A 23,107-nucleotide genomic window follows, 5' to 3' on the forward strand; every position below is an offset into this window, starting at 1 on the left:
TTAATTGTAAAGAAATTGAACTCTTATTAGATTGCTGTGTAAAAGCTCTGAATGTTGCATTTTAAATACAATTTCATAGTAAGAGAGCATAAAGTACTTGTCTGCTATGCCAATTCTTTTTAATCACATTGTAACCTTACGTATTCAGTGCAATTCACTTCTGTCTAATTATGAAATTAACTTAACTCAAGGAATTAATAACATCCTAATAGAAATGCAAGAGAAGTCTTAACAGTGTGAAATTTATGCATTATAGTTTGGCTGTGATTTAGTGTCTAGACCTAACCAAACAGAGCTGAAATTGATAGAATAGGAGCATATTGATGATTAATACCTGCATGGTGGATAAAGTATTGCAGATCAGTGAAGGGAAGAATGATGTATCTCTAAGGATAAATAAGGAGGAAGTAGCTGTCCCTTTAAAGAGAGGAATGATTTATGGCAAATAGAAACAAAGCAAACACTCTTAAAATGGTTAAAGAAGGCAACAAGATTCTTGGCAATGGTTACAGTAATTTACTCAAGATGATGTAGGATACACATTAGGTTATTTAGTGATGGCATTTAGTATGCACAGAATGTGAATACTTGAATTATTGGGACAAATCCACATTTAAAAGACAAATATTTGCTTTTACAAATAAAAACAAATAAAACCATTAGTGCTGTCATTTGATGTGTTACTTTACATATGAAACTAGAATTGTATAGATGTATTAATTTACTTATATTTTATTTCATAATATTTTTTTCCTGGGTGACAATGTTTTACCATGTGCAGAATTGCTGACTTTCAGTACTTGCTCCATGGTTTAGTTCCTAACTGGAATGTCTTCAGTGTTGATTTTCTTGTGGAGTTCTGCTTTCATTCTATAGTTCTAAGATTTTCTAGCATGTTGCTTGACAACAGTAAATTAAAGTCATGTACATTTGTACATGAGTGTGTGCACAACTGTATAATGAGCATACATCTAAGGTTGATTCCTCCATTGCATTATTTGCTGCAGGGGTTGCCAGCTAAGTAGTTTTCCAAGCCAGTTAGGATATGTTGGAAAATTTAAAGCAGGGAAAAATTTAGTTAACTATTTTTGGATATTTTTTTTCACTTTGAAAGCTGGATAATTATTATAAACTGCGGTGGGCTGGCCCCCCGCCCAGAGTGTGTTTCATGCCTTGCGCCCTGTGTTGGCTGGGATTGGCTCCAGCAGACCCTCGTTACCCTGTAGTTAGGATGTAGCGGGTTGGATGATGGATGGATGGATGGATGGATAATTATTATAAAACAAGTTACTGAATTTACATTTTTTATATATAAAATGCATTGTCCCTTGCCATGGAATTATTAAACAGAATCCCTTTTACTTGTGAATAATGATCAAGGTGTTTTCCTTAAAGAAGTTATGTACTCCTATTCCTGGGATAATTGGGCTTTTGAGCTATGGGACACTTCATAGCTTTAAAAATGTTTATTGTCTTTATGTCTGTACAGTAGTGCCTTTTATCTATAGAATTCCATTTGGATATGGTGAGATATCATACCAGTCTAGATTTTAATCCAGGTCTCCTTAAAGAATTTCCTGTATTCGTTCTGCTAAACAAGCATAATCTAACATTAAGCCCCCCTAAAATAAAGACATATCCTGGCAACATTGAGCTCTCAAGGCAGGTACCAACCCCAAGAAGGACATAATTAAGCAGAATCCCAAAATGTTTCTGAAGAAACCTTGGGAGACCTATCTCAAAACATACTCTAGGAGAGTTTGCAAACTTAAAGCTCTGACACGGCTGGAATTCAAACCAAGTCTGCTGAGGATTCAAAGAGCAGCACTAACCACTGCCTCACTATTCCTCCCACCTATAAATTATCAAAACATCTATCCATTTTCTAACCAACTTCTCAGTCTCAGGATTGTAATTTTGTCCTGGATGGGATGCAAGTCCATCGTTGGGCATACTCACACACATACCCACAGTCACTCACAATGGGCCACTTTAGGACTCTCCCTTAACCTAAAATATGTGACGTGTCTGAGAAAAACCCACAAATTATTGCAGAAATGTGAAAACTCTGCAAAAACAGTGCCCAGGACAATAGTTTGTTTTCAGCACTCCAGACCTCAGAGGCAACAGTACTAATTACTTTTCCATACTGCTGCTCTCCTTCAAAAGCAGTATGTTATGATTCTTGGTACTTTAAAAAAATTGATCTCTCCTCAGATAACTTTTTCTCAGAACTTCTGAAAGTGACTTTAGAGGTTTTTGAATATGGAGAATTTACTGCCTTCATTACTCTCTAAGTTTTTATTGTTAATTTATTAAATGTTTACCATGATACCATTTTTTTTCTTGTGGAAATCAATATTTGTGGAGCCTTTGTTTAAGTACAATGGTCTATCTCTAGGGGCATAGTTCCAGAAGGTACATGACATTATGTCACTGTTGAAGCTGTCTTCAAAGAGTTTGCATCATCCAAGATTGTGGATGAATTTTTGTGAATTCTAGACTTGAGTAATGCTGCAGTCTCTTTGACTTTGTATTTGTTTAGTGTTTGATCATTGACTTCCTGGTTATGACTCTTTTCTGTCATCTAGCCTTATGATCCATCCCCTGATTCATTTAAAATACTAAATCTGATGAGTTTTCTCCAGCAGAATACAATAGGGTTAAATTAACACAAGGCTCCAGATCCAAAAGTAGTGATGTCTTTTATGTAATAGATTTGTATGCCAAATTAATAACTATCTTCTGTTTCTTGATTCTGTCATATTGTTGTCAGATAGCCAGGAGTGCGCAGTACAGCATAAAGATCAGCACTGTACATCTCCTGATTATCCAAAAGTTTGAACTTTTAGCATGTGTAGTTTTTGTTGTAAATCATTCTGGATATAATAATAATCATCATCTAGGATTCCCAGACAGTTTTCGTTACCACATTCCTGGGAATGAAACTGCTGTAATTCCTGGGAAACCGGGAACAGCCAAGCTTGCATATATAGCGTACAAAAGTGTAAAAATCGATCAAGAATAAGAGAGTTATAGTTGAAAATAATTAAGTGGCAAGGTTTTTTGGCCCACGGTGTAGTGTTTTGCAGATTCATTTAACAACCATCAGCAGTTGTCAGTCTCCCGGCTCTGACTACGACTGAGTATAGTAGACTGGGAGGAGTCTGCACTGGACAGCTTACAAATGCCGGGACAGGGCAGACTTCATTGACGTCTGTCAGACAACAGCTTTGAACAGCAACTTGAAATTGCAATGCGTCAGTCTGTTGCATCCGCATTATCTGTGCCAAGAAACTTGCCATCACAGAATGATAACATGAAACTGGATGCATCATTTAAAGCTGAAATGGCGGTGTTTCAGAGCAATGGCAAGCGCGGGCGTTGTTTAGAACAAGTGTATCAGTATCTGATCAGGTAGATCGCGTTGCATTCAAAAAAAAATTTTTTTTTAAACGTTAGTCTATCATATATCCCTGTGGCATTTGCCACTTGATTGACATACAGGGCGGCCAGTCTGAGATCTCATTCCTTCTAACACACTGGTCATCTCACATGCACCCATACAATCAGATTGTGATTCAGACTACGAATGCCATGAATGTAATTATACCGATCTACATGCTGTCAAATAAACGAACCACAAGCCGTGGCTTCGCCTTTGATGCTGACATGCAGTGTGTGCGTACGCCTGATGAGCCCAGAATTAGGGTGAAACATGTGTCGCATACTCTTAGCATTATTTGACAGTCAAACTTTGCAACATTATATGATCTGCTTCTCGCAACTGAAGAGGGCACCGTGGCGGATGTTTGCCGACACAAGCGTTATCTGGTAGGTAACCACCCATACAATCAGATTGTGATTCAGACTATGAATACCATGAATGCAATTATCCCTATCTAATCAAATAAACGAACCACACGCCGTGGCGCAACTTAAAGGGCGAAACACGTGTCGCGTACTCTTTGCATTATTTGACAGTAAAAAACTATACTATATATATATATATATATATATATATATATATATATATATATATATATATATATATATAGCATTTTTAATGTAGGTAGATCATTTTGACCTGGTCATTTTAAAAGTAGCTCGCAAGCCGAAAAAGTGTGGGCACCCCTGAACTAGATACATGTACTTATATGACAGCATGAACTGCTTGTAGATAAGGTTAGTCTTTTATTGGGGTAAACATATTGCAGTAGTTTTATTAAAAATAAGTGTCGGTCGTTCTAAAACCGTTCACATGTGAGATGCCCGTGCACTTTGATTCCTGAATTCCCGGGAATGGATAAACCCGTCCGGGAATGGATTCCCTATCATCATCATAATATTTATTTATTTTTTACTTAATATAGCACTTTTCCCATGCTCATAGATGTAGTGTTTTGAACTTTGACTACAGTTTAGGTTTCTGTTTTGAATTTGAGGCTTTTATGAACTGGCTTTCTAGTAATGAACATTGACTGGGTTTCTTAACAAACATCTCATCATCTGATCCCAGTATCCTTAAACTGCCTCACATCCCACCTAGGCAAAACAATTTCAGCCCAACCTCCCATCTCCTTAGTCGTGATTTACATAAGAAGTTTTCAGTTATAGTATCAACAGACAATACAGATACACACAAAAAACCAAAAAAGTTGGATAGCTTAATTCTTCAATGGAGAGACACAAAGGTAATACAAAAGTGGGACACAGTTGATGTGTTCTGTTCAGATTTTTCAGCTTGCTTATTCTACATCTCTTTTTCCTAATGCTCATTGCTTTAGCATATGCTCTATTCACATTATATCTAACTTATTGCCTTAACCACTGACAATCAGAATTAACTACATAATGGCAACAGATGTTCAAGATACATATAAAGTTTATACATGAATGTTCAGCATTCTAATTTATATGGGAATATGGAATCATTAAACAATAGTGTATGCTTTTTTCACTTTACTGTACTCAAAAATGATATATTGTTTATATTTTACTACCCAATGTAGTTGGTAGTAGTGGCAAAGAAAATACTTTTAGTTCAATGTTTTCACGCAGAATGAGAGAAAACAGTTTATGCTATAATGGAACATATTGCTGACCAGTTCTGTTCAATAGCAAACAATGTAAAAAACATTCTTGAACTAAAGAGGAAAAAAAATTAGCCCAACTCGTGTTGCATTATCCATATATCTGATATTCATTTGTATGCAATGCAATAGTCTTCATCTGAAAATCAACTAATGATGCAATTTCTGGTTGTTTGATAATGATTCAAATTTTATTCAATTACAATATTTGACAATTGTTCTCAGCCTTATGAGATTTTCATTAAATGTGTCATTTTTCACATTAATTACTTAGGGGTAGTCTTGTACATTGAATGGACCAAACCCCTTTTTGTACCATCTAAACCTGGCAAGATTATTGCCTGTATTTATCAAACATCTCAGAGTAGGAAAGCAGCCCTAACTGGCTTAAAAATCTTACAGTTGCGCAAGGTGATTCTTCTGAAAGTGTCATTCATTGGTAAATTAACATGACCGTTATTGGGCTTTTCTCTCATTCAATGCGTGCATCTTGATCTTTCCATCCTAGTGCTCATTACAGTATTATTCTTGTTGTTGTTTAGAAGTGGCTACAATTATGCAATACACTTGAGCCCATTCTAGAACTGAATTCCAACTTGTGACTAATGGTACAGCAATAGAATTCTTGCTACCCAAAATGGATATAAAAGTTAAAAAAATAAAAAATATAAAACATTGATAGATTAATTATGGTCAGACCAATAGAGTTTGCTACCTTGTTTCACTATGGTTGGTGCATATTTTTTTTACTAATTAATGTCTCATCTTCCTTTGTTGCTCCTGAAAAGGAATCCTCTGTAATCTTTAGGTGTTGTTACTGTCCAATGTTCAGGACCTTGCAAAGTATATGGTATAAGTAACCTGAGTGGCATTTGCTTTGCCAGGGAGTTCAACAAAGTGTTTTTAGAAACCAAGTCTAACTATTCCAAGAGCCCCAACTATGACTGGAATCACATGAGCTTTTGTTTTCCATATATGAGAAACGTGCATAATCTCGAACTTCTACGTCAATGAGCAGGCATCATCTCTCATTCTGGTCATGGAGTATGATGTTCAGTCATTATTAAGTTACTGCTATTATTATTATTATGAATATATCCATCATCATACTTTGTTTTTCTATTTATAGGTGGATACTATAGTGACCCTTGGAGGGCTTGGTGAGCGTTTTGACCAAATCATGGCTACAGTGGAGACTCTTCATCATGCCAGCTATATGACTGAGCTACCAGTGGTTGTCATAGATGGATGTTCCTTAGTTTACCTACTAAAACCAGTATGTGTATTTTATCATTACCATTATTATTATTATTATTATTATTATTATTGTTATTATTATTATTATTATTGTATTTGTCATTCTTAATTAGAAATAAATTTATCTAAACTCATTCAAGTTCTCATGTTGGGATACCTAGGACATAAAGTGCATAGATCATTTAATAACCATAAGTGGCAAAAAACCACAAGGTTGCATGTCTTCCATTAAATGTGTGGTGCCAAAAAATCACTTCAATTAGCCTTGTCCAATTTTTAAATTTCCAGTATGTTTCCTAATGTTTGTATTTATCTGTTTGTAAGTATGTTAAACTAAACATTTTAAGACATTTTCAAGATTCTAATCATACTTAATATATTTACCTGTGTTGATTTGCATTCAGATTTTGCTAATTAAACATTTTATAGTAACAAGTTCTCTCAGGTGGCAGAACTCGCCTCTGCATCATCCAGTTGTGTATTTTCAATGACAAATTTATGTACACTATTTTCTATTCCTGTCTTCAGTGACATTGTCTGTCGTATTTTTTTAATGGTAACCACAGTATGCTTGGCATTATGTATGGAAAACATGAACTAGAAGATAATTGAGGGACAGAGACTATAGTCAGGGATAAGACAATGGTCAGAAATGAAAAGGCAACAGTACATGGCAAATAAGACAAATCATGAACCAAGAGCAGAAGGAATAATCATAACTAAAACATAGGTCTACTCAGTAATAACTACCACTAAAGAGTGTTGATGAAAATCCAGCAAAAGAATGACAAACCCTTCACCCCAACTTTTTTTGCTTATACAGATTAACCTAAGTGACAACAAAAATGATGATGTGAACAAGTGGGGAGCAATGCATGACAATTAAATAATAGAAACAGTAGCCAAAAATAATGTTTTAAAAAGATACAATGAAAATTACAGACAGGCACGTTAATTCCTCCCAATAAATTTAATTTGACTTTTTTGACACTGACAGAAAAAGACTTTTTAATGTCAAAGTAAAAACAGAACTGTACAAAGTTCTCAAAATTAATTACAAATATAAAACAGAAAATTATTGTCCTCATAAGTAATGACTTTCTTCAATATAAAACACATAAATAATCATTGGCACGACCAGTTGGTTTTTGAATTCACATAATTATTTAAATGGAGATTACCTGTTTGTAGGCAAGATCTTTTAATTGATTGCAGTATAAGCACAACTTATCTAAGTCAGTATTGTGGTCTAACCTCAGCAATGAGCACAAAAGAACACACACAGCAACACTGTGAAAAAGAGGTTGAAAAGTACAAGTCATGGGATGGATACAAGAAAATATCCAAGTCACTGAATATCCCATGGAGTTCAGTTAAATCAATTTTTAAGAAATGGAAAGAGTGTGGCACAGCTGTATATCTGATGGAGCAGGCTGTCCATGAAACCTGAGTGATTGTACAAGACGTCTAGTGAGGGTGGCCACCATGAGAGCTATTTAAGTCTGAAGGAATTACATGCTGCTGTTGCCCAGGTGCTTCACCAGTCACAGCTTTATAGGAATGCGGCAAAGAGAAAGCCACTATTTAAAAAAAAAAAAAAAGTCAGCTGGAGGAAGGTTCTGTGGTCTGATGAGGCCAGCATTGAGCTTTTTATCCATTAGACTAAACAACATGTTTAGAATAAGCCAAACATTGCATATTATCAAAAATGCATTATTCCCACCAGCGAAGCAGGGCAGTGACAGCATCATGCAGTGGGGATGCCTCTCAGCAGGAGGTCCGGAAGGCTTGAAAAGTTCGAGGGTATAATGATTGCAGCAAAATACTGGAAAATCCTGGAAGAAAAACCTAATGCAATCTGCCAGAAACCTGCACCTTGGGAGAAAATTTGTTTTCCAGAAAGACGAGAATCCCAAGCATAAATGCAAAGCAACACAAGAATGGCTTAAGAACAATAATATTAATGTCCTGGAGTGGCTAGGTATGGTATCCAGACCTCAGTCCAACTGAGAATGTATGGCTGGAAATAAAAAAGGCTGCTTGCTTACAGTCCTCATATAATCTACCAGCACCTTGAGTAGTTTTGCAAAGAAGAACAGGGAAAATTTCAGTGTCCACCCTGTTGATTTTAATCTAAGTAGCTATGCTGTTCTTACTAGTTTGTAGATTTAATGCTGCATGTTATTGTGTGTGCATTAACAGACCTATATCGTCAGCATAATCAGATGTTATAATTAAAAATATCACATTTTATTTAATGACTGCCCACATTGCAACTCTTCATGGGCCAGTATAGAACAATGTTGAATAGCATTGGTGTGAGAGGACATCCTTATCTAACACCAGAACATATTGGCATTTCATTTGAACTTTTTGGCTTAATTGTTTATCCTACATGAGGCTCTGTTATATAATTCCAACACCAATGATTTTTGTGAGAATTCCTGTAGCATTGAGGTTTTGCCTAAGAATATAATGGTTTAAACTGTTGAAGGCATGCTCAAAATATATAAATGCTAGATTAAAATGGTGTCTGCCACTGGTTTGCTCAGTAATAATTCTCAGCAAATGAATGTGGTCACTGCACAATCTGACATGGTAAATGCCAGCTTCCTCTCTCCACAGTTTTCAACAATTTCATCTAATTACCTACATAAATTTTGCACTAGGATTTTATTAATTGCATTCAGCAGTGTAATTCCGTGCCAGTTCCTAAAAACACAGAAGGTTGCCTTTTTAGCAGTTGCTCTATTTCACTTTTCTTCCATTCTTTTGGTATTTTTCCTGATGTCTACATTTCAGATAATAGTAAGTGGAATAGAGATGCAATGAAAACTATGTTAGCTTTTAGCATCTCAGAGAAAGTGATGTGATTCCCTGCTGTTCAGTTGGATCATAGATTTTTGATAGCATGCTTCATATCACTTCTGGAGCTTTGATATCAGTTTTGTATGTCAGCATTTCTAAGTGGAGCCGAGTTGATACATTGAATGGTTCTTTGAAATTTGCTGATTGACACTTTTCAGTGGCTTACACTTTTTATTTTTTTATAGATCTTATGTTTGCTGAATCTTTTCTTGCCCATTTTTATATGACATATAATTCCTTAGCATTATTTAAGTATGTGACTTCTTCTGATTTATTGGCTGTGTTTTTTCCCACTCCATTTATTTCTTCTTGTGAGATTTTTTTTTACTGTATTATACTGTATTGTTCAACAGATATGCAAGTTTTCAGGAGTTCTATTTTAATCTCTTTCCTCTTTTTGATTTCTTTCTAAAGTTACACTTGCTTTCATTGAAGCTGCTTTCGTCTTCTCCTTGCATCCAAGCTTGCATTTTTGCCTTCAACTGTATTGTTGATATTCCCCTGTGATACACAGAGAACTATCAATATTATTTTATGTATTAAGAGGAAAATGCCATTTCACACTTACAAAATGTAGTCAACATCACTATGTGGCTTTAAACAAATGTTTTGGTAAACAGTACAGGTACGGTAATTAGTGTGTTTTTTTTTTTTTACATTTAAAATATTTATTTGTAGAATTAAATTTGATATTCAAAGTAATATTTTCTCAGAATTTCTTCTAATACTGTAACTGAGCCACAAATCTGAAAGCTTACACACTCTTTTTTTCAGTTGAAAAATCACAAACTTAATGTTAACACTGGACTGGAGGGAGACTGGTGCGGCTTGATCCCAGTGGGTGCCCCCTGTGTTACAACTACCACGGGCCTTAAGTGGAATATTGGTAAGAGAAAGTATTTTTAAGCATTTCTTGTTGGGAAATACACAGTAATCTATTTGGCAACCTTTAAATCAGTTTGTTGCCAAGCAGTGATATACAGTATTTCTCAGTTACTTGCTACATTATATTCCAGAGTCACACTTATCCTTTGGACTGTCCAAATACAGCATAACAAAGTTAGTGATTTGTTGGGAATGCTTGGAAATGGAAAATATTTTTAGCAGTTTAACAGTTAATAACAAATAACGATATGTAAAAATATAAACATGGTTTAGAAACTTTCAAGCAGGTTTCATTGAGATAGGGTAGTTTCAAATAACATTTAAATTTACTTAGTTGGCTGATGCATTTATCAAAGGCAGCTTACAACATATGAGAAACAATTGGTTACATTTTATTGTTTTTCCAATTGGTGTACTGGCAGGTAAAGTGACTTGCTCGTGATCACACAGTGTCAGTAGCAGGATTTGAACCTACAAACTCAAGATTTAAAGTCTAAAACCTTAACCACTATGCCACACATAAATCATCTGAGTATACAAAGTGTGCAAAAAAGTTATATGAAAACAAATAATCCATTTCAAACATGCATGATAAAATGAATGATCTCTTAATTGTTTATTGAGAGGTTGATGCGATTATTTCATTTATATTACTAGCTGTCTTATCTGGTTTTGCCTGGGTAATTTACAAAAACAATAGGCCTCAGTTAACAGTGCCTTTAGTTAATGGAATGTACCAGAAGTACTATGTAACTAACTCTGTACTTTTTTGCTTTACGTCCTACTCCACCATAACCTATTGTCTATGGGGGAGGGACAAAAGCTTTAGATTCATCAAAACTTTTGAGCTCCAGTTTTCAGCGGATCTTGACGTTTTAGGCTCCCATGATACTGAAAACATCTATACCTCATTTATGGATTATGTGTCTGTGTGTTGAAGTTTCTTTAGGACAGTCTAAAGCTAAAACTGTTGGTCGGAAAAGTACCACACTTGAAACTTAAACCTGTTATGAGAGGATGATGTGATGGTTAGTTTTTGATCTATATTGTGCAAGAGAAAGAGGCACTCTAGAGGAGCCCTCAAATACTGTAATTCTGCAATTAATTATGAATTATTTTCTTGAATTGCTAATGACCTATTTTATGATCAGAAAGATCAGCAGCAGAGCAATACATATGAAATGTTATAGAATAGATTGAGTAACTTGATACCAAAGACGCAAAGCATACTGATGCTCATGTGTGAATTTTGTATGCAATATTTGTAGTTTGTAATATTATTAGCTAACTGGAACTCTTGAATATTATATATACAGGGTGAGGCAGAAAGGACGGATGTGTTTGAAATGGCTAGAACTCACCACTCACCACTAGGTGGCAAAGTCTTAGCATTTTTTTATTTTCTTTTTAGTTAAAGCCATGGAGCCGTGAACGATAGAACACCGCGTTTTTGCGTACGACTGTTTTTTCAAGAACAACCAATCTATTACCGCAGTTCAGCGTGAGTTTCGTTGCCATTTCAATATCCACAGAAATAAAGCTGCTCCCACTCATAACACTATCCTATGTTGGGTTAAAGCACTTCGTACACAAGGTACACTAATGAACAAAAGACCGCCGGGGGCTACACGAAAGGCACGTACCCCTGAAAATGTGGAAAGCGTACGACTAGCCCTGCTGCGCAGTCTAGGTCGATCTGCTCGGAAGCATTCTTCTGAACTTGGCCTCAGTAATCGTTCGGTAAGGCATATTTTGCATTTAGACCTGCATTTCTGTCCCTACAAATTGTCAAATGTTATTTCAATATGAACTCAAATCTTTCAATAAATTTCTTTGTAAAAAAAAATTAACAATTTTGAGATTTTGTAAAAAACGTCCGTCCTTTCTGCCTCACCCTGTAGAATTGCACATGACTAAAACATTCCTGCCAATTATCAAGTCTTGCTTTTCCTACTAACTACCCTTGGCTTTTATTAATGGTCACAGCAAAACACAATTTTACAGGAAACTATTCTTTAGAACTGAAAATAGTAGTCAGTAAGAAAAATTGAAATTTTGTGTGTTTTTGCTATTATTATTATATGTTTACAATTTTCATTTGTTTACATCATTCACTCAAGTATTATTTTTGTATTTATCATCATTTGTGTATTCAAGCTCCTATTTTTTCTTTTTTTTTCTTCTAACCATAGCCAGATAATAAAGTTTTAATACTGAATTATGTTTTATTAAAAACAGCAATGTCTCTAAGAGGCTGTACATTTAGATGGTTGAATTTAACATTTTAAGTTTTGGGCTGTTTTCTGTAGATGTTGAAGTGGAACAAAATAACTGCTGGTACTATGGTTTGCAGGCTTTTTAAATGATTGTTACGGAAGGTGCATACTGGCCAACTTCAAGCACTGGTTTTCTCCTCCACATATGTATTTTGTGTTGTTGATAGAGATAGGATGACATGGAAGTCTGAAGTGTAAACAGCGAAAGAAAGATCTTGGTATGACGGTGTGAGGAGCAACATAGGATAGAAGTAATGATTGTACAGAAGGAAAAAGATAAAATTAAATAATCCCAGGAACTACAGTGTATGTACAATTGTCCACCTCTGTCATTTTTGGTAACATGGGATGCACTAACTAAGCTGTGCTAGTATTTAAACTGATGAAGTCACTACCTGCTTGTGTTTCACACAAGAAAACCACGTATGCAGTATTTCTCCTTTTCTCTCTGGCAACCTAACTCAAACTTTTAATGTTAAACATGTCTTGCTTGAGCTTCTTTGAACCTTCCTTCTTCCACTTCACAATTCAGGCCACATATCCCATCCAGTGGTTGAAATCAAATCATACTAGAGGTGCTCTGGGTTGTCAACGTTGTGTTCACACCCTTGATGTGTTATAAAATTTACATGACATTTTAGGCTAGCAGTTGCACTTGGAAATCAATGCATGTTTATTTTAGTACATGATATCAAGGAGCTGGGGAGCTGTGTATGTGGGGTTTTGAGAGGTGTCACCCTTGGAGGTCATAGATTGTTTATTTTAGTATGTGATATCAAGGATGTGGGGGGACTTGAGATCAGGGCATATTAATTTGAAGAGCCCTTAAAGCCCTATTCCCCTTTCATTTTCCTGTACAGAACACTTTGGATTCTTCACTCTTTCCACCTTATTTCCAGTGCTGCTGTTGTACCAGTGGCATTCATTTACTTATGTGGTAAGCCCCATTAAGTCTGTGTAATTACTTTTTAGCACTGTGTGAAGAAAAGGACGCTGTGCCTTGGAATAGTGCATTTGCTACAACATTATTATTGACATATATCAAGAAAGTTAAAAAACACATCTGCTGTAGGACAAAGAGGGAAAAGATGTTAATCAGATTTAAACTGATATCTTTGTAGAGGCCCCTTTCAGGCCATAGGGTTCCAAACAGACCCTAAACCTAAACACAGTGCTATAATTCAATTGGTGAGAGTTCTGATGGACAAAATAACATACCTATAACAAGGCATTAATTTTGTAACTGGAAGTGACTTTAATCCAAAGATTACAGCTTCCTTCAAAAAACTGGCTTCCGTCATCTTTCGGGGAACCTTGCTCTCACTTTCTAAAAAATAACTTTTTTATTCTCTGACACCTGAAAGCTGATGAGCTGCTCTCACTTTGGGGAACTGAAAGCTGTCTATTTCTTCCCTTCGTGGACCTGAAAGCTAAGATCCACCCAGCCCAGCCAAGCTGTGCCATTAACTGAAGCCTGCCTGAGAAGATTGAGAAGCAGCCATTACTTCAAGAAAGGAACTTCAGCACCTGAACTCTTGTGTCAGAAAGAGTAATGCATTTTCCTATGAAGTTACAGCACACACAGCAAAGGGCCTGAGGAAACCGAGGAAAGCACAGAACACTACAGTCGAAGGATTTTGTTGTGAATAGAAAGAGTGTGCTCAGACATATCAAGAACCCTCCACTTGAAACCACTGGAACAACAGCAACAACTCCACACAACATTTGTCACCATCCATAAAGACTTTGTAATATAAAACTGTTTTTCTGTGCCAAGATAAATTTGGCGATCCACTCCGTATACTTGAGAAGATATTGAAAAATGTTTTTGGCAACAAAATACAGAGCAGAGTAGTACTTAGAGACTGAGTCCAACACAAGACTGAGTTGATATAGAGGGAATGGTGGCTTTATAGATGGCAGGGAGAAAGAGGCATGTCTTGTGAGGTGTACCCGGAAGTGATGTTAGGAGTGGGACCAGATTGGAGGTCTTTTGAGCTGTAACTGGAAGTGGAGTCTGTGGAGGAACCAGAAGTGAAGTTAGGCAAGTTTTCATTCTGAACTGCCAACCCTTGGTCTGGTGTAACAACACCTTTAGTCAAAGCCATCGACTGCATGTGTATGATAATATATATACATATGCAGTTTATAATATTTCTATAACCCTTGTGTTTAACAATGAACTGTATTATTCTGTTTCTTAAAACAAGTTTGCTTCAGTTACATTGGTTTAAGTCTAACTGCTGGAGACCGCCTCCTACAACAGACAAATGTACAATAAATAAAGTAGGAGCATTACCTAATTATTTAATTAATTATATGCATTGCCTAAGGCAAAATTGATAACTAACAAAGTTAACCTCGTTAATCTCTTAATTTTCTTACACAGCTAATTTTCTTTTTTTTGTAATATCACCAGATTTTCATCAAATCCATCAAGACATTTTTGGGATTTTGGTGTATTTAGTTTTTCTATTGTGGGAGTGGGAGGTTACTTGTAAATATTGTTATACTGAAAAGTTCTTTCTTAGTGGATATCTGCTGATCTAGATGTACCATCCTGCTAAATTTCAGCTTTTTAACTAAAAAGGAAATAGTGTTTTTGTTAAAAAGTAAGTGAGCGAGTCTGTCAGTCAGGTTTTCATATTATGTAATTATAGAGTAGTTGTGTTACCCAATTTCACCTGGGAAATTTTCTGAGTCAGTGGGCCTTAATTATAGTGCCATTGGTTAATCAGATGAATCAGAAGTACTATGTAACTAAGTAATTTTCTGAATACAATATTTGTATTTTTTTGTTTTACCAGAGGCTAATGTTATTTATAAGTTCACTAGAGATGCTTACTGTTGAGTATACTTCATACAACTCTTGGAGGTATTGGACTGAACGAGATTTCAGCAGAACTCTATATTAAAGGACAACACCAATTGCCGTATTAAGTAATGTTACAAAAGTAATAGAGTTTGTAGTTCTCAATTCGGCATTTACATAAGGCTGCATATAAGATGGAGGGATTGGTTGGAAGGGGTAAAATATATATTAAATAACTTTCCTACTGGATCAGTTGTGCAAAATTGGCTATGCTAACAGCCACAGAATCTCATAAGCACTTCCCAAAATACATCTTCTTTGAGCTTCACCAAAGTTTGCTCTTTTCAGTTCGCTTAAGCAGACAGCCTTAACTTGCATAAATAGGCATACCCCATTACTCAGTGTGATCCCTGTCAACACAAGGGGAGATATGTGATGTGTTATAGTGTCCCACAAAAACTACAGTGTCAGCTAATTTTATTTTTTATGTTTTTATCAAATTATTATTTTTGATATTTTCTAGGGATTTAGTTTTTCCAGGAGGGTGGGTTTTACCCATAAATATTGACATGTCGAAATGTCCTTCTTCAGCAGATACCTACTATCCTAGATGTACCATCCAAGACATACCAGCCGATGAATATTAAGCAGTTGTGACATTATGTCTCTGAATTTCTTTTCTGTTTTATTCAGTATGAAGACAAGCTTTTTCTGTGTGGTTGTAGATTTTTTTTTCCCATGTCTTGAATATTTACCGTTTTCTTTGCAGTACACTTTACTATTCTTCACGGTTCAGTATTCATGATCCACTTTCATGAGTATTCATAAAATGACTCGCCTGGCATGAGTTATAAATAAAGAAAATGGAGGAGAATAAAAGGAAATCAGTGGAACACTGAAAATCAATGGCTTGTGGTAGATTGTATGTATTTTATACAGTTGAAAGGATAGGCATCATGTTCTACTTGCAAAGAAAGTGTGACAATTTTCAAAAAGACAATATTCAAAGGTTTGATATAGATACAAAGCATGTTTGTCTATTTCAGAATTATTGGGTGAAGTAAGGAAAAGGAAAGCTAATAAACTAAACATAGGAATATGTTTTCCCTTGCAGTAAGCCATAATCCTGCAACACTAAAATCTGTAAACATCCAGTATTTATAAAATCAGGTATGTGCAGAGGGTATGAACCAAGGAGGTGCTTAATTCAGGTTAACCGTTCACACAATTAATTTATTCCATTACATATAATTTTAATTCCAGTGGGGGTCTACAAATATCATACCTCTTATTTACAAATTCCACTTGGTTTAACTTAATAAAAGTACATGATTTGTGTTTGCTTTGAAAAGCCAATGATGTGAATTTTTGATCAATCGGCTGTAAGTTGTAATTGCTTTAACTCACTTTATACTTTTGAACAAGTGAATTATAAATTATACCAAAATGAATTGATTTTTAATGCATCACCATACATAGCAGCAATAAAGGATTGGAGGCTTCACGTTCTGTTCAATATAATAGACTACCTCCATCCATCCATTATCCAACCCGCTATATCCTAAAACAGGGTCACGGGGGTCAGCTGGAGCCAATCCCAGCCAACACGGGCTGCAAGGCAGGAACAAATCCTGGGCAGGGCACCAGCCCACCGCAGTAATAGACTGCCTATCCATTTTTAACAAGCTCATCTATACCTATGTCTGTTTTATAACAGTGTAGAAATAAGCTCATCCATATGTTTTTGTTTAAATTTTCAAAGTATCACATTGCCCAGACATTGCTGTGGCTCAGCTAATACATCTTGAACCACTAGCAAGATTGGGGGGATACAATCCCCCCAGTCCAGTTTTTGTTTGGTTTCTGTTTGGTTCTTGGCTCCCTTCTGAATTAAACTTTTTCACAAATAAGCAAGAAATTTCAGTAAACCCCTGAACAGAGAGAATTGTGCAAAACTAGTACTGAGAATTATGCTATTAGATTTTTACCATTTGCTGCATTTGACTTGATGCATACCTGTTAAATTTAGCCAGCTCTCTCGACAGTGGAAGCAGTCAATTTATTAGAAAAAAGTCTGAATATCTTGTAATGTGTAGTCATTTCAGAAGATCATGCTGTCTCCTTTAGATGTTAAACTACCATTGGTACAGTTGACTAGTAAGATGAAAATGGAGATGATGTGGTTTTTAGTTTATCTGTGTCCATTTAGGAGTTAGTAGGCAAAATATTGTCTAATAGATAATGCTATCTTCAATCTCCTAAAACTTAGATTCTTTTACCTACAAATAAAAGTATAAATAAAGAAAAAAAGTATCAATGCTGTTCCTTATTCAAACCTAACTCTAGTATTGGTTTATTTTTTCCAGAGATTTTGTGCATGCACTTAGGAAAACATAGTAATAATATCAGCTTGTATTTCAAAGGACTATACAAAGAAATATAAAGTTTGATCTCGCTAATGAGATTATTTTATACTCATTATTAATTAATTTATAGACTATTAAATGTATTATTGAATAAGTATGTTCATTAAAATCATCTGTGTTTATTACAGTTCTGTCATCTGAAATTGTACAGTCTTGATAGCTGACCTTTAAAATGTTTTCAGTGAGATAATTCCTTGAAAGCTAAAGGTGGAATGGAATGTTTAAGAAATTTAAAATTGAGCATCATGCTTCTGCATCCACAGAAGAAATGTTATCTTACCAAACAGGCCAGCAAAGAGAGAGCAGTTTTTGTTTGATTAAAGAAGAAAAAGTAATTTTCAGTAAATAAGGCAAATATGAAAAGAATGAAATAGGTAAAGCCTTCATTTACTCTCATGACATACAGGAGATTAATTTTTTTTTTTTTGATTTCATTCTTTGTGATTTATGATTGGTTTGTGAAACATTACAGAATTCTGTGACTTTGAACAAGGCTGTAATTATATTGGAAGGCACTGGATAACAATGAACATTTAGCATGCATTTAAAAACTTTTTAGAAGAAACAAGGATACATTTGGAAAGTGAGAGGAGATGGTCAGGCATAGCAGTAAATAAAATTCACTGCCTTTTAAATTAAAACTTAAAGGTCTGAAACAATTTGGCAATACACATAACAAAGTACAGTATATCTGAAACTAGTTAGCAATTACTTGCTGGTGGATAGCTTTAAACGTTCTTTCTATGCCACCTTTATTTCTAGTTGATTTCTAGTAACATGTTTTAGCCTGGTTGTGGGTTTCTGTCATTTTGTATCTAGTGCTGAAATAAAAAATAAAAAAACTCATGAAAAGTTTGAGGAATACATATCTGAATATCAAACATATATTCATGTAGATTGAACTAGATGACTAAATGTTCCATATCTGTTTTAGAGTGCCAAGACAGATGTTTTTGACAGCCATCAAATTTGTATTGCAGATTAAACAGTGATTCACAATCTGTCAGTAACCATCAGCTTTGTTCAGTACATAAAGCTGCATATTACTTACTTTTTTAGGATAGGAATGTGTAATAGTTTTTGCATAGAACATTTATTTATGTAATGAAACAGTGATTTATATAAAAGGTGCTAGTTAAAATGCAATTAGAGTTGTATTAAATATGCCATAAGATAAAGTGTATCTCTTTTTTTCTGCTGGAAGAGTATATATGTTGCTGTGCTTCAGTTTTCTTGTGCAATTTTGCTCTGATTCAGCTTAACTGAAGATATCTGTAAAATTTTGTTATCCATCTATAATTAATACTAATGAGATATGTACACATTCAAAAAAGACAAATTTAATGCAGTTAGCAAAAGCTGTATAGTATGTAAATAAAACTTCAGCATATGGAAACGGCAAGATTTTTTAAAAATTTATTTTCAGGAGTATATTATCCTGTGTTTGAAATGTATTGTTTTCATGTGGAATGATCTTTTGTAAATGGGATTGTCAGAAGAAACAATATGGTATAAGAATGCATACAGAAACATAATTGAAATGACAAATTTCTGCTTTTGGCAAGAATTGTTTAGTATGGTTATGAGTTTGACCTTCTGTAACGTGTAATCATGTAAATCATGCTGAAATGTCTGCAGCTTTTGTTGGGGTCATGCAATAGACTTAAAAATGTATTTTTTGACACAACAGAAATTAATTAATTTGAATAAACTATTTATGCACAGTGTTTACTGTGCATGTTCATTTGTCACTTTTTAATTTTCTAAATCTCTAGAGAGGAAAACACCTTTCCATATGCTATCACATTCCATAGCTATATTTTGCTAAAAACACATATTTAAGTTTGATTTGTATTTCTTCAAATAGGAATAGAGTATTCAAGGTGCTACAAAGTTGTACTAATTAGTGATTAGAGTTCAGCACCTCTCAGCTCAAGGAATTGTGTCTCAGTATCTGATCAGATCGCTAGCCTATTCTGTATTTATGTGTTCGCCCATTGTTAACATGTGCTTTCTGTTCTTTGCTCCTAGATTTCACATTAATTGGTTTTCTACACTGCTCTTGAATGAGTGAGTGTGTTTGTGTGTGTATGTATATGCATGAATATGTCTTGCAATCTCATTTAGTGTTGTTTGGTGCCTCATTCCCAGTGTTTAAATGGACAAATAGATGGATATAGATAATTTACTGTACTACCTTTTTAAAATACATTTTCTTTTTCAAACATTTTTATTTTAAGCAGTCTCTTTTCATAATTTACACTGTATGTTAGTATAATATTTCTTCATTGGGCGTCTTTATCTGGCAAAGCTATGTATATATATATATATATATATATATATATATATATATATATATATATATATATATATATATATGTGTGTGTGTGTGTGTGTGTGTGTGTGTGTGTATATATCCTGGAGTCCTTCCAGGTGGCCTATAATGAAGGGCCAGTTGCCAGCATCCAAAGGCCAGAGTCAGGAGGAAGAGGACAAAGCCTTTGTGGAGGACTGAAGGGGGGGCAAAGAAACTGTGTTGTGTTGTGGGGAGCAGCGAAAAGTGCTACCCAGCTGTAAATAAAAGTGTGTGTTGCAAGCTGAACCTGTGTCCTACCTGTCTATGTCAAGGTTAGGATGGCTGTATGCACCTGGGCATCAGAACATACACATTGATTTAAATACATTGTGCAATTTTGAGCTCTTTTCAAACCATCCCCAACTGTGCTGCACTCTCAAACATGGTTGACACATCTGTTGAGGCTTGCTTCTCAGTTGCCATGGCAACAGTAGGTTTGCGGCACCACCGAGGCAACTGCAATTTCACAGCTTCCCTGCGTAACACATCAGTCACCCAATGGTTGATGCAGGGAAGATTCTAACCTGGCCACTAACGTGGCCATCACTGCTTGTTTGCTGTATCTTTGTGTGTTGAAGAGGTGCCTCCCTTTTCAATATATATACGAGGGGAAGTCAAAAAGTAAAGGGACATTTGAGAAAAGGGGCCAAATGTTTACGAGCGATGTCCAACCTTTGCGCCTTATGCTGTGCTGACAGTTCTTTCGGGACCCACCTTGCACACACTTTCCGAAAATTTAGCCTGTCATGTACGATGGAATACGCTGAACCATGACTGATATGTAAAGTATTGGCGATTTCATCCACTGTGATTCTTCTGTTTTCCTTCACCATAGCCTCAACGACTATCACATTGTCCTCAGTGGTTGACATTGATGGCCTGCCCGATCTTTCTTCGTCACATAAAGAAGTTCTTCCCTGTTTGAAGCGCTCTATCCATTCGTAGATCTTGCTTCGCGATAAACAGTTGTCACCATACTGTGCTTGCATTCGACAACTAATGTCTGCAGGTTTAACACCTTCCGCAAACAAAATGCGAATAACTGCCCTCATTTCCTCCTTGGTGCCGATTGACAATAGAGCTGTCATGTTTAACGGTCTGCTACACTCCAACGAATAACGCGGGAATAAGAGTTACACGTTGTATAGAAGTGTTGGCGACTACACTCATTCAGCGCTGGATACGAGCAGTGTTACCAAACTCTGAAAAGAGAAATTAAAAAAATCCCTTTTCTTTTTGACTTCCCCCCCCGTGTATATATATATATATATATATATATATATATATATATATATAGTCGCAGGCTGCTGGGGGTGGAGCCCAGCCGGGACGCCCAGGAGGACAGGAGGAGGGCTTGTACCTCCTCCAGACCGCGAGGGGCCGACCGCCCTGGTTGTATTGGGGGCACGGGTAGAGGGCTTGGAAGCCCAACCCTGTAGGAGCCCGTGGCCACCACCAGGCGGCGCCCCAGTGCCTGAACAACCCTGGACCTCAGCACTTCCGCCACACCTGGAAGTGCTGGGGGGAAGAGGAGCAGGGACACCTGAAGGGCTTCCGGGTGCGAAGCCGGCACTTCCGCCACACTGGGGCGTGTCTGCGGAGGAATGCCGGAAAGCAGCTGGAGCCCATCCGGCTTCCTACATAAGGGGCCGCCTCCCTTCATTCAGTAGCGGAAGTCGGGTGGAAGAAGGACGGAGCTGGAGAGAGGACTGGAGCTGGCCAGGAGGAAGGCATTTTGACTGTGAGGCCTGGACTTTGGTGGATCAGTGCTGGAGGCACTGGGACGTGCACTAATTGGATTGTAAATATTGTGTATATAATAAACGTGTGTTGGGTGCAGCTAACGATGTCCATCTGTCTGTGTCCAGGTCAAGGTTCACTATATATATATATATATATATATATATATATATACATATACACACGCATATATATATATATATATACACACGCACATATATATATATATATATATGTATGTGTGTCTGTGTGTGCTGGCCATAAAATTAGAATATCATGACAAAGTTGATTTATTTCAGTAATTCCATTCAAAAGTGAAACTTGTATATTAGATTCATTCATTACACACAGACTGATGTATTTCAAATGTTTATTTCTTTTAATTTTGATGATTATAACTGACAACTAATGAAAGTCCCAAATTCAGTATCTCGGAAAATTAGAATATCAATTAAGACCAATGCAAAAAAAGGATTTTTAGAAATGTTGGTCAACTGAAAGGTATGAACATGAAAAGTATGAGCATGTACAGCACTCAATATTTAGTTGGGGCTCCTTTGGCCTGGATTACTGCAGCAGTGCGGCATGGCATTGAGTCGATCAGTCTGTGGTACTGCTCGGGTGTTATGAGAGCCCATGTTGCTGTGATAGTGGCCTTCAGCTCTTCTGAATTGTTGGGTCTGTCGTATTGCATTATCCTCTTTACAAATCTATGGGGTTAAGGTCAGGCAAGTTTGCTGGCCAATCAAGAACAGGGATACTATGGTCCTTAAACCAGGTACTGGTAGCTTTGGCACTGTGTGCAGGTGCCAGGTCCTGTTGGAAAATGAAATCTGCATCTCCATAAAGTTCGTCAGCAGCAGGAAGCATGAAGTGCTCTAAAACTTCCTGGTAGACGGCTGCGTTGACCTTGGACCTCAGAAAACACAATGGACCAACACCAGCAGATGACATGGCACCCCAAACCATCACTGACTGTGGAAACTTTACACTGGACCTCAAGCAACGTGGATTCTGTGCCACCCCTCTCTTCCTCCAGACTCTGGGACCTTCATTTCCAAAGGAAATGCAAAATTTACTTTCATCAGAGAACATAACTTTGGACCACTCAGCAGCAGTCCAGTCCTTTTTGTCTTTAGCCCAGGCGAGACGCTTCTGACGCTGTCTCTTGTTCAAGAGTGGCTTGACACAAGGAATGCGACAGCTGAAAGCCATGTCTTGCATCCATCTGTGCGTGGTGGTTCTTGAAGCACTGACTCCATCTGCAGTCCACTCTTTGTGAATTTCCCCCACAGTTTTGAATGGGTTTTGTTTCACAATCCTCTCCAGGGTGCGGTTATCCCTATTGCTTGTACACTTTTTTCTACCACATCTTGTCCTTCCCTTCGCCTCTC

At 36.4% G+C, this 23,107-nt stretch overlaps 1 protein-coding gene across 3 annotated transcripts in view; it reads left to right on the top strand.

Moving 5' to 3' along the window:
- The window catches only part of tpk1 (thiamin pyrophosphokinase 1), a 592,809-nt gene that overhangs the window by 384,892 nt on the left and 184,810 nt on the right, over window positions 1–23,107 (top strand). For all 3 annotated transcript variants that reach the window (XM_039753315.1, XM_039753317.1, XM_039753316.1), the window contains 2 exons: window positions 6,223–6,369; window positions 9,993–10,104. In XM_039753315.1, coding sequence (XP_039609249.1) covers window positions 6,223–6,369; window positions 9,993–10,104 — 259 coding nt within the window. The remainder of the gene's footprint in view (window positions 1–6,222; window positions 6,370–9,992; window positions 10,105–23,107) is intronic.

This window comes from Polypterus senegalus, chromosome 5 (assembly GCF_016835505.1).
Source record: "Polypterus senegalus isolate Bchr_013 chromosome 5, ASM1683550v1, whole genome shotgun sequence".
In the NCBI taxonomy this organism is placed as follows: Eukaryota; Metazoa; Chordata; class Cladistia; order Polypteriformes; family Polypteridae; genus Polypterus; species Polypterus senegalus.